We start from the raw sequence: 13,867 nt of genomic DNA, 5'->3' as shown, positions 1-13,867 counted from the left end.
GGCACTCATCATTTCTTCCCTTTCAGGGAGAAAAATATTTTCTGTATACGTTGTACGTATAATTCCCTTAACACGTTACACTCGTTATTTCATTTGGTCATTTATTCGAAATAAATGTCCAATAGAGTGTAATTGCGTCTTATTTCGCCCTGCAATTAGCACAATAAATATGCCAGAGTTCTCTTACTTATTTAACTAAGTAAACCTCATATTATTGTATGCTTACAAACAATGGATATAGTTGATACTTAGTCGTTCCGACAACATATATAAACCGTGAGACTTTTATATATCTAGTTGATACTTATGCTTGTTCATACAATATATACAAACCTTGAGACCCCTTTTCTACTGTCTAGTATGACTCTTCCCTGCAGGGGGCAGGAAGCACTAACATTGTCCATGATTAGTGGTAATGAGGGATAATGGTAACGTCATTTGTCTCAATGGTCCGGATGACCATAGAAAACTCGTCCCAAGGTTAAGGCACCTATGAAAATCCACAGATACAGTACTTTCTCGTAATTCTCTGGTAAACTTCCATCAGGATGACATGGCTTGAGCCCAAAAAATGGATTTTGAGGGAAGCAAAAAATCTATTTTTGGGTGAGATGGCCATGTTGTCCTGATGGACCCGCCCTCCTTTTCCATAGAAAAGGCTTAGGCAAGATCCCCTCCGAAACTACTATATCTGTAGCACCATGCTCAATGCTACAAGGAATGAGCGTCATCTTGGATACTCGTAGTAGTACGGGAGGAAGGGTAACCTTGATAACGGCTCCCCTTTTGTTTTTCGCCACTCTTCCCCCTCGAAACGAAAACGCTATTCGGGGTGAAGATTGCTATGTGTCATATCAAGATATACATACCCTAATATTATGCGATATCCTTAAGAGAAATTTTAAGGATATTCGCGCCAGGAGTTAGAATTCTGGAGACCTAAAGGTCAATTTTCTGGGAATATCTTTGTAGCCAAATATCCCTTAAAAAGCTACCTATAGGAACCTTCCATCAGGACGACATGGCCATCTCGCCCATCTTCCTCTTCATATCGCGGCTTCCAGAGGTCAGATAAGTTTAATATTTTTCATATTGTTATAAATAGTAATATTATGTGAAAAAATAATCATGTAAATTACAGTAATGTGGCATATACTTCTATATCATGCGAGTTCCTTTTGGAGACCAAATTATAAACTAACCTAAATTCCTCTACCTCTTTATCCCAACGTCTACTTCAATAAGTTATAAATACCTGTTTTGTTTTGAAAAGCAAATTCAGATAGCAACCAAGCTGTTTTCCTTGCATTTCAACTTTTTACTAGATAGTAAACAATTTACCTTAGTTGTTACAATTGACGTTAAGAATATGATTAATGTATTATTACGTTACACTTTTTTCGTTTTATTAAAAGGTAAACCAAATTGTATAAAAATTACCTAAGAAATAAAAAAAAAGTCAATAATTTCATAAGCTTTGTTATCAAGGTAAAGACTAAAATTGGCGGGCATCGACAACCAAGATGAAACACTAAACTTCGATATGCTATTAAAATGAACAGAAAATATAATAGGAGAAAAGTAGTTTTACTAAAAACTATATAATTTTATATGGTAAAGTAGAAAGGATAGTTCAATTAATAATAATATCCTTTAACAAGAGAGAGTAATCATTATGAAGCTTGCCTAAATCAGATGATTTGGAAAGAGTAGGCAGTAGGCAGTAGTTTGGAAGAGCCTATACTCCTAAAAAATGGAAAAGATGTATATTAGCCGTGATTTATTTAAAAATACAATACTATTAGGTGACTATTACAATCATTATTACTGGATACGGTTTAGTACAACATCAGTGTTATTAAAAAACTGTATATTTTAAATACATGTATATTTAGGCCACAGTAAATGGGCATATAGTTTGGTCAACGGCTTAACCTGGCCGAGAAGCATATACGGTGATGAGTGTTCAGATTTAAATGTTTTCATTTACTTGTATGTAAAGATGTCTGTAGTAAAATTAAATTACGGTTTAAAAAGTGTTTTAAGTGTGTGCAATGGGGTTATAAGTGTTAGGAAGGCTTATGAAAGATTGAATTTATGAAGAAAATAGATAAGAAATTTTCTTTAAATAATGAAAAAAATATACCTGCTGTCGCGGAGTTGCCTGGAACAGAACACTCGCGATAGCCAAAGGATTACTTCTGATGGAGGACGAAACTATAAGGCTAAACTCAAAATATTTGGTATTTTTCAGTCTTAACTTTATATATATATATATATATATATATATATATATATATATATATATATATATATATATATATATATATATATATATATATATATATATATATATATATATACATATAATATATAATATACATTTGATAAGAGAAGGATAGGATGGGATGGAGAGCTTTTGGAAAACAAAATGAGATTGTGAAATGTAAAATGCCACTTTCTCTAAAAAGAAAAGTATTTAATGAGATTGTCCTACCAGCATTAACTTATAAATCACAAACTTGGAGCCTTACTGAAGCCTTAGAACATAAGCTAGTTACAACTCAATGGTGGGAATAACACTAAGAGACAGTAAAAGAGCACCATTGATAGGAAAGCAAACTAAAGTAGAGGGTATTCTAACAAATAAGAAAAATAATTGGACGTGGACAGGACATGTAATGAGAATGACACATAATAGATGTACATTAAGAATAACAGAATGGGCCCCTAGAGATTGTTGAAGAAGCAAGGGAAGGAAGAGAAGACAATGAATTGAGGAGCTCAGAAAATTGGCGAGTATAGACTGACACATAAAAAGGTCGTAAACAAACGCGAGGAGAAGGGTGTATGAGACCTTTGTCCAGCAGTGGACTAGCAAGGGCTGATGATGGTGATATTGTATATGTGTATATATATTATGCATATATAATTATATATGATACACACACATACATACATATATATATATATATATATATATATATATATATATATATATATATATATTTATTATAAAGGTAATAAAAATATGTCTGCTTACCTCCTGTCCTGGTTTGAGGCGTAAAATATGGACTTTCGCGCACATGTCTTGATGCTAATTTCCTAACTGAAAAGAAGAAAAGACAAATTAATTAATGATAGTTAAAGGAGCATAACAATAAATTTTTATAGAATATTTTTTTCATATAATTGGTTTGTTATATATATGTAAAAGCCAATTGCTTGGAAAATCTTGATTGAAATAGGTCTCGTTTCAAATATCGTCCTAATGTTATTTTCCTGTTTTATATATATACATACACACACACACACACACACACACATATATATATATATATATATATATATATATATATATATATATATATATATATATGTGTGTGTGTGTGTTTGTGTATGCGTGCGTGTGGTGCGTGTGTGTATTAATATGTATCAATAACATTAGTGGTTTTCAAAAAATCCTAATTGAAATTGGTCTCATTTCAAATATTGACTTAATGTTATTGGCCTGTGATATATATATATATATATATATATATATATAATACTATTTATATATATACAGTATTTATATTATATATATATATATATACAGTATTTATATTTATATATATATATATATATATATATATATATATATATACAGTATTTATATATATAAATTATATATATATATATATATATATATATATATATATACAGTATATATATACATATATATACAATATTTATATATATATATATATATATATATATATATATATATATATGTATATATATATGTTTGTGTGTTCTCTAACACTCATGATTTTTATCATTATAATTATCAACCACAATGACATTTATCATCGAACTCTACTTTTATGAATGTATATCTACTGGAAATTCATTTATGATATTTGCTTCTGGCTGGGCAAGGATTCGAACCTATTCTTTGATTCTCTGGGCAAGGGTTCAGACCTATTCCTTGATTCGGAACACTGCCTTTAGGGATGACTTGATCAATGGATTCTATCAAGAGAGAAGCATATATCACACAGATTTCCAGTGAATATACATTCCCAAAGGAAAAATTCGTTACTAAATGCCATTGTAGTTGATTATATATATATATATATATATATATATATATATATATATATATATATGTATATGTATATGTATATATATGTATATGTATATATATATGTATATGTATATATATGTATATGTATATATATATATATATATATATATATATATATATATATATATATATATATATATATATCACACAATTATGACAACTATCAGGTTTTATATCGAGAAAAAAGTGAATCCCTGCCACCTTCATCCTTTAAGCTCCGAATTTAAGATAAATTTTTGAAGAGGTTGAAAATATTTGCAATGGTTTAATCAACCTTCCACGGTACTGAAATGAGGACTTTGAATAGTAAGGGGAAAAAGTGAACAATCGAGATGAATTTATCTCTCACTATTATTGAAGTAAAGTTTTCACAAATAGTTTCCTCAAAATTTATCAATCCATAAACGTGCACAAAGTGCCCCTAGCTGTGCGCGGAATACCCTATATAACACACACACAGTCAATTACCTCTCCCTTGCGCACACAAATATATGTGCAGACATGTGTCATGTTTGTATGCCTGTGAATATATTTAAAACATTCATTTTTTCATTTTTCTTATAACCTTTGAAATGCCAATGTTGAATTAGTCTTAATTTTACCTGAACCGCTTGAAAATGGCATTGTAAAATATCGTAAAACAATAATCAGTTGATAAAAAATTTTTTGTTACTATTAATAGCTAAGCTACAACACTGGTTGGAAAAAGTAGGATGCTTTAAGCCCAAAGGCTCCAACGGAGAAAATATCCCAGTGAGAAAAGGTATAAGTGAACAGATAGAATAGGGTGCCTGGGTGTAGCCTCAAGCAAGATAACTCTAACCCAAGGCAGTGGAAGACCATGGTACAGAGGTTAATGGAACTATTCGAAACTAGAGAACAATGGTTTAATTTTGAGGTTCCCTTCTCGTAGAAGAGCTGCTTATCATAGTTAGTGTCTCTTCTACCCTTACCAAGAGGTAAGTGGCCACTCACCAATTACAGCAGAGTAATTAATTCCTCAAGTGAAAATCTTTTTGGTTATCTTAGTGTTGCCAATTGTATGAGGAAAGAGAAGACTGTGTTAAGAGTAAGCCAGACTATTCAGTGTATGTGTAGGCAAAGGAAAGGTGAGCCATAACCAGAGAGAGGTATCCAGTGTGGTACTACATGGCCAGTCAAAGGACCCAATAAATCAGCTGTATTATTTCAATGAGTGGCTGGTGCCTTGGTTAACCTATCACCTAGTACTGTAAAAATAAAACATACGAAATGGAATAATTGTCCTATCTTTAATTCCAAGGCTAAAGTCATAGAATCTGAAGAAAGTAATAAAAGGATTTTTGCAAGAAACACACTGACATCACTAAGGCAGTTGCCTTTAATGAGAATTGTATCTGAGAGAAAAAAGTATCACAAAAGCAGATACATGCAGGCTTTAGAAGCAGGTATTCAACAGGTGACCATATCCATGTAATCAACCAGCTAAAGGAAAAATCAACAGAGTATGACAAACAACTACATATGGCCTTTATAGACTATGAGAAAGCTCTTGATTCTGTGAAATCTTCAGCAGTAATGAAAGCCCTTCAAAGACAAGAAACAGATGAATCTTATGTTAGAACACATCTTGAAGATATCTGTATGGTATGTACAGCATAGATAATGAGAAAATTTCAATTGAGAAAGGAATTTGACAGGGAGATCCCATCTCGTCACAACGTGACTAGAATAAGCTTTTAAGAATTTAGATTGGGAAATTTAGGAATTAACATTAAGAGGGAATACCTTACCAACTTAAAGACTTGCCAATGACATATTTTTATTTAGTGAATCATGGGAGGTACTGCAAACGATGATAGACTTTAGTAGAGAAAGCAGAAATGTTGGCCTGAGAATGAATATGAATAAAACTAAGATATTGTTCAATAAAAATGCAGAGACAACAAATAAGGATTGTGGACGAACCTCTAGAGATTGTTAATGAATCTAAGTACTTAATCCAGACAATAAGGTGATGAGACCGAAATTAAAAGAAGGATAAGCATGAGGTGAAGAGCTTTTGGTAAACAGAATGAGATTATGAAAAGTAAAATGCCACTTAATCTAAAAAGTATTTTATCTGATGGTTTTACCAGTATTAACTTATGCATTAGAAACTTGGGAGTCTTACCAAAGCATTAAAACATAAACTAGTTACAACTTAAAAGAACTATGCAGAGATTAATGATGTGCTTAACACTAAGAGACAGAAAAAGAGCAATATGGATGCAAGAGCAAACTAAAGTAGAGGATATTCTAACATGTACAAGAAATGGACGTGGGCAGCACATGTAATGAGAATGACAGATAATAGATGGACATTAAGAATAACAGAATGGGTCCTTAGAGGTTGCAAATAAAAGAAGGGTAAGGAATAGAAGACGATGGAGTGACGAGCTAAGAAAATTTGCGGGTATACATTGGCATAGAAAGACTATAAGCAGACGCGAGTGGAAGGACATATCCGAATCCTTTGTCCTGCAGTGGACTAGTTATGTAAGATATATATATATATATATATATATATATATATGTATATATATATATATATATATATATATATATATATATATATACACGGTATGTATGCATATTCTGCAGTAAGTTCGTTCCTTGAATAGTAAGAGGCCTCAGGCCCATTCCGTAACCATTAAACCTTTGATGCCTTCCATGAACTAATCAATTCATATGCCACTGCCAAATTAGATACGAGCCAGGTTTTTTTTTTTTTTTTTGCAGACAACTTTGTATTCCGATCTGTTTAATGTAAATGATTCTCAAAGAAAGTTCATCATCAGCATAGTGAACGTTTTTCTCCTACATGTCATGGTTTTCCCTTAACACAAATTGTACTCCTTTCTCACAACATTGCAGAATTATGTACTTATTTCACCAATGTGCTGATCTTTACTTATCCATTTGACTAAATAAAAAATGCTGTGATCCATGTATTCACTATCGCGCTTACTTTATATTGTCTTATATTTTTAGTTTAATTTGTATTTCATTCACATCAACATAGCTTCCCGTTTTGCCCATTCATGAACTTACTCCCTTAGCACATTTAAAATTCCAAGGACATTTGTATCTTTGTTTGATTTATTACAGCAATGGTGCTAGGCATGGAGCTGCAAAGACCATTTTCTTGTCATTTGAGGGTTTTCACGCTAAGTTAAGCCATGAAAGATTTTTCATTCTTAATTCAGGCATTTCATAGAAATGGCTACGATTGCTCCCTGGAAAAGACAGACAAGAACACACTCGAATTAAACGTCATATTTCCATGGGTGCAATATTCCCATAGGTGCTCCTTTTGAAAAATCTGCATTTAAACCCCCTAGTGCTTTATAAGCCACATCTCTTTTATTTGTATCAGACAATTTTTTCCTCGAAGTCAAGCGTGTAGAAACACCTATTTATCCATATTTTATATTAAATAAGAGGCAGAAACTGAAAATGTAATGTTAAATTATATTTATGAAACTGGGTATATTCTGATGAACATTACTTTCAATTCACTTTTGTTGATTGTGAACTATGCTCTTTGGGATATACAGTAGTTGGGCGTTTTGGCGATTTGAAAATATACATAACGTCGAAAAGTGAAGAGAAAACATCGCCTGACTCAGCTCACCCCTGGAACATGACTAATCTGTTAATCATTCATGTCAGGCAACATGCGTGGTCTTCTTGATATGAAATATCTCTCTCTCTCTCTCTCTCTCTCTCTCTCTCTCTCTCTCTCTCTCTCTCTCTCTCTCTCTCTCTCTCTCTCTCTCTATCCCATATATATATATATATATATATATATATATATATATATATTATGATATTTTGTATATCCGTTGTCTCTCCATTAGTTGTTATAATGGAGAGAGAACGGATATATATATATATATATATATATATATATATATATATATTTATATATTTATATATTTATATATATATACACTATATATAAATACATATATATATTATATATATATTATATATATATATATATATATATATATATATATATATATATATATATAATGTCCCTGACATGTCATTTTGAGCCTATAAGACCACAAGATAAAAATTCAAGAACATTCCGAATAATTCCACGAGTAAATTGAACGATTTAATGCGTTTGAAGGAACGGTCGGTGTGATTTAGATGGCCATGTTCTTTGTGGACAAAAAAGTTCAATTAATTGGGTGATTATAATAGATTGAGAGGTTTCTCTTCAAATAAATTCTTAAAATCTCATTTTCCTGTTATGAATATTCAAATTTTTCAAGCGGTCAATGTCATAAATGAGAAATAGCAGGATAAATGGTAGCTATTTTTTCCCGTAAATTTTCATTGCCCAAATCTTGTACCGAATTTATATACTCTTCATTGGATTTTTTAGAAAGTGCGATATTCTATAATTCATAAGATTATATATTTCAACTCGGGTTATTTTATGGTTTCGCGTCCCGTAAGACCTAGGGCTTTTCCAGGTCATATTTGACATTATTCACCAACGGTACGAAAAAAAGGTGAAAACCCGAGTTCTTTTATATAAAAAATGATTCAACTTAAAATTTGTGAAGATTTCCCGAAACAGTTCCTTTGCCCCTTGGATATGTTCTGTTTGTTCCTTTTCAATTGTACATGATACAGGATATTTTTTGCCTTTCGTTAATCTAGAAAATTCACATCTGGGTCGTAATGATGAAATCTGAAAGCAATGGTGTCTAGCTGATGTAGATTACAATGAAAATATTAATGTATTACAATCATTACAAAGGTTATATAGCAACTACATTCTCTTTATATTTCTCAAGTTTACAGAGAACATGCTTTATAATTCTGAATTAGACGTTGGTTGAAGTATATGTCAGCCAAGGTCTTTAAAGGACTATATAGTGCATGTGACCAGTTGAAAATGATAGCTAAATATGAAGATAGGATACACGTACACGCATCATCCTCTCATTAGGGTATAATTACTCCCTCTCCCCCCTACCTCAGTGACGGGGAGTATTGAACGTGACAGGTGAGATATATATATATATATATATATATATATATATATATATATATATGTGTGTGTGTGTGTGTATATATATATGTGTGTATATATATGTATGTATGTATGTATGTATATATATATATATATATATATATATATATATATATGTATGTATATATGCATATATATGCATACACACACACATATATATATATATATATATATATATATATATATATAATATATATATATATATATATATATATATATATATATATATATATATATATATGGGGACATAATTTAATTTTAAACCAAATTAGGAGAACACTATAGGGTTTTCGGATGTGGGCACTGATTTTACCTAAAGATTAATGTCTTATACCGGTTTGCTATTAACTCCAACGATGACTAAAACTACGAAAGTGTGTAAAAGCTCTCCTCTTTTAATTAAACATCTCACTAGATTCTCAATTTATAAATTATTATAGACTTTTTTTCTATTATTAATCGCTAGCGTCTAATTAAATAAATTGCTTCACATAGAAATTTCGAAAAAGAAATACGAGAAAATGTTCAAAGTAATTAATTGATAAAAGGGGTGTGTTCTTTTGTAGCTCCCTTTAAATTTGGGTCACTTTTCAAGTGAATAATTCTTCAGCAGTTTTTGGAAGGTTGATGAAGCAGAATATAGAATCTCTGCCGAATTCAGAAATTATTTTGGTGTTCTGATTTGCTGCGCTAAAGGCATTACAAGGATTACCTTTTCAATCACAAAATATTGAAAGGCTTATTCTTATTCCGGAAATAAAGATATAGATATATAAGCCCTAATGGCATCAGCTGTGATTGTCTAGTACACCTGTAATCTAAAGCACCGCGCTATGAAAACTAGAAGTCTACACCAAAAAATGCAATTTTCTGGCATACTAGTATATTTCAATAAGTTGATTGGTTTTATCTGACTATTATTACAGCTGTATTTTTGGCTATTATTAATAAATTGTATATGCTATTAACCTTCATTTCATGTAAACTGTATTTTTTTAAACTAAAGTCTTATTGAAGCGCAATATATTGGCTGAAATTGTGTGACTTAAATTTAAGCTATTATTTTGGCATTTTATAGTGGTACGGTTCCCATGCCTTGAGATATAGCAGTTAAATGCTACGGCAAAGAGCTCAAGTAAGCAAGATGCTGATTTCAATCTCATATTATATTGTTCTTTTTCTCAGTAGGAAAATGTAGAACATACAATTGTTTCTAAAGTTCCTGCACATGACGTGGTTTGAATTAATTATTTTGGTTTTAATGGCATCGTGACATCGAGGGTCATAGACGCCGATACCATTTGTTATAAATAAACTATACATAAAAAAACAATTCAATTTAAAACCGTGAAAGCAGAAAGCTCAGTATAAAAGTTAAATAACTTTCAGAAGACCTGCTTTTGAAATAAATCTAAAAGTGACCCTAATGTCGCACAGGACATCCTCTCCAGGAATCTTGGTAAGGATGAATCTGTCATCCCAACCTCAAACCTCAGACAGAAATCTACTTCTTAGGTACCCAAGAGTTGGGCATTCGGTCAATAAATGCCTCACTGTCAGAGGTACCAAACAGTCAAAGCTATATGGCTAATGTTGGACAGTCATAAAACACTCGTGTGTTAAATGGGTGTGCTCAATGTGAAGTCGACAGAGAATACTCTAATTTTTGGGGCATAATATTATACCCGTAAGGAGATATAACACTCGGTGTTTCCCTCGGTTTGAAAGTGACGTGGTAAACTAATCATTTGTGATTTTCTATCTTTTTTTTTCTAAGTGGTACGTAGTATACTGTAAATAGCTCTTGGCTAGGAAAAGGGTATGCCCTTTTCTTGGTGCTAATCTAAATGAAGATAGTAGCCTTGCCTAAACTATACAGCTTCGGTCACATATGATGCTGTATAGCCTTAACGACCTAGTACATACATACCCTTGTTATGGTAACTATGATCTACATTTGTGAGAATATTTGTTTGGTTATATTTAAAAAATAAGCGTGGGCTGCTTGTTGCTTTAAGTTAACATCTTTATCCTAGGTGCCATAAATTACCAATGTCTTTCCAAACATTCGTCCTGACTGTTATTATATACCCTTCATTTATTTATTTTTTTTTTTTTCACCGGGTTATAACGTAACCACCCAGCCTCACTCACTACTATAACCCCTACTCAATTCAAAGTCCAGTTCGTATTGCCTCGACCTTGAACCTAAAAAGTGTATAAAAAAAAATCGACTGTCCAAGCTCTCGGACTAACACACATAACATTGGGACCTGCTGTCTCAACATAAATCGGCAGCCCAGGTCAGTTTGGTTAAACGAACAAGGTACCATCATTCAGAAATGGAAATATATTGGGGGTCATCTAACATATGCAGAAAAGAGAGTCTGGCGGAGTGGCAGTGGTACATAAGAATTTCATCCATATAAAATGTTGAAGCCTATGGTTTCGCCTTTTCAAAATTGGAATAGCGATGCTAGACGAATCCTTTTTGAAAGAAATTAGCTGTTTGAAAAATTTTTGCTTGGTAAACTATTCCACATAAGACATGTGCAAGCACCCAAAGTCTCTCTCTCGTTACCATTTACATCAATATTACTAACACTGTCAGACATAACAGGTCATGTGAGGCATTTTGGGGAAAAGTATACCGAACAAAAGTTTTCAGACAGTCAAGCTTTGTCATATAAAGTTAGTCTTGCAACTTTATTCCAATTATAAAAATGAGAGAGATCTAAGGTTTTTTTCACATTTATGGATGAAGTTCGTTAAGTGCGTCTGATACCCCATTGCTGCAGTGCCACCCCGGCACTTTTATATGTTGGTATCTCGTTCATGTAACAAAACTGCTCAGGGTTGCTGGTCTAACACTAGTGTAATCCCCTATGCTCTCTCTCTCTCTCTCTCTCTCTCTCTCTCTCTCTCTCTCTCTCTCTCTCTCTCTCTCTCTCTCTGTATATATATATATATATATATATATATATATATATATATATATATATATATATATATATGGGGGTTTGTTCATGTAATTCGTATCCAAATTATCATGTCACCTGTAGTTATGATCTTTACAGATCATTCATCTCTGGGTTTATAGAATCGAATGCATCAATGCAGTTTTACATTATTATTATCATATAAACCATGCATTTCCAGTCTGTTTTGGACATTCTGTTGCAAGTTTACCATATATTCCCAGAGTTTTTTATGCATTTCTTCTTCAATGGGAAATTTTCTGAAAATTTCCCTTTCTCTTTCTGAAATCGAGGAAAAATAACTCGAAATCTGTACTGAGAATATAATTGAGAGCGTTTTGAATATTTTAAGCGAGATCCTATACAGTTTTCAAAAGATTTCTTAATTACTGTATTCTACAAGGAAAATTTTTTTTTCTTGGTGATAGGAATTATTTGTTCTCTACTTTTTCCTTCGGTTGTAACCGTCCTAATATCTAGATCCTTGAACCTTGTTTTTCTTGCTCACGATTGTCATGTATGTGTGAGCGCCGGCAAGTAAGTGTACATCTTAACAGGATTTACAATGCTCGTATAAAAGCATTATGTGTTTCACGACCAATTTATCACTAGATCATTACAAATACTTACAATTGCCCTTGAGTTATTGGATTCTGTCAAATGCACTTAGGCGTTTTACACCAAATCTCCGAATATGAAATAACAATCACTTATCACTCAGTGACTCAACCACGACGTTAAGTTGTGGAACTTGTCTTACTAGAATGGTATTGGGGATGATCACGTGACCGCGTTACTGTAGACCCATTGGCTCAATTTTGATGATGTCACCAATTGAGATGCCAAGGACGAACCATAGAAGATTTTGACAGGATCACAATTTCTTTTGAAGAAAGAAACAATGATTTCTGTTCAATAACCTATACAATTTTTCTCAATAGTAATGAAGGCTCGAAATGAGCAAACCTCTGCTGGATTGAAAAGGTTACTCAATTAATTTAATAAGATGCGTTACGTTGATATGGTATGGCAATTTACACAGCGAGTTTGATATCACTGGCCAATTGAAGGTTTAAAATCCTTAGGGATGGGAGCGTGTATGTAAGCTCAGAAATTTAAAATTTACAAATCTTCAGAACTAAATGGTATATAGGATTAATAATTCTCCCACCCCAATCTAAAAATCCAGGGACACGATTTGTCTGGAGTTTATATCTGATGCTTTGTTACTTTTTTATTATCGATAACTGCTCTTTGATAATTTCATGTGAAACTAATCAAAAGCTGTTCTTAAAAACGTTGTTCAGATAGGAACACGTGTGAATTAGTCATTCGTTGTAAATTTGAAGTGAGGCCTGTGTTACTCAGAATGTTGGTTATTAGGTATAGTGTATATTTTTCTCTGAAATGGACTTATTTGTAATTTATTGGTTTATTGCGAAGAATTATGAAATTGTTCACATTACAGAGAGAGAGAGAGAGAGAGAGAGAGAGAGAGAGAGAGAGAGAGAGAGAGAGAGAGAGAGAGAGAGAGAGAGAGAATAATTTTTAATCATTATTATTTCCTCATTGAAATTTTGTCTTTAGCGTCTTTGTGGCCTACAGTTATGCAATTTTCCCTTTAAAGGCTACGAAGGTGTATGCTGAAGATAAAATGCATAACCCCTAAACTTTATATTAATC

At 32.2% G+C, this 13,867-nt stretch overlaps 1 protein-coding gene across 1 annotated transcript in view; it reads right to left on the bottom strand.

Moving 5' to 3' along the window:
• LOC137642630 (bifunctional protein GlmU-like) overlaps positions 1–12,947 on the bottom strand; it is a 33,997-nt gene extending 21,050 nt beyond the window's left edge. The window contains exons 1-2 of the mRNA XM_068375353.1: positions 12,815–12,947; positions 3,044–3,109 (exon numbers count right to left, since the gene is read on the bottom strand). Of these exons, the coding sequence (XP_068231454.1) occupies positions 3,044–3,088 (45 nt within the window). The 5' untranslated portion in view covers positions 3,089–3,109; positions 12,815–12,947. The remainder of the gene's footprint in view (positions 1–3,043; positions 3,110–12,814) is intronic.
• Between the last annotated feature and the right edge of the window lie 920 nt (positions 12,948–13,867).

This window comes from Palaemon carinicauda, chromosome 1, assembly GCF_036898095.1.
Source record: "Palaemon carinicauda isolate YSFRI2023 chromosome 1, ASM3689809v2, whole genome shotgun sequence".
In the NCBI taxonomy this organism is placed as follows: domain Eukaryota; kingdom Metazoa; phylum Arthropoda; class Malacostraca; order Decapoda; family Palaemonidae; genus Palaemon; species Palaemon carinicauda.
Note: the sequence above shows the minus strand (reverse complement) of the source record. Positions and strands in the feature narration are given on the sequence as shown.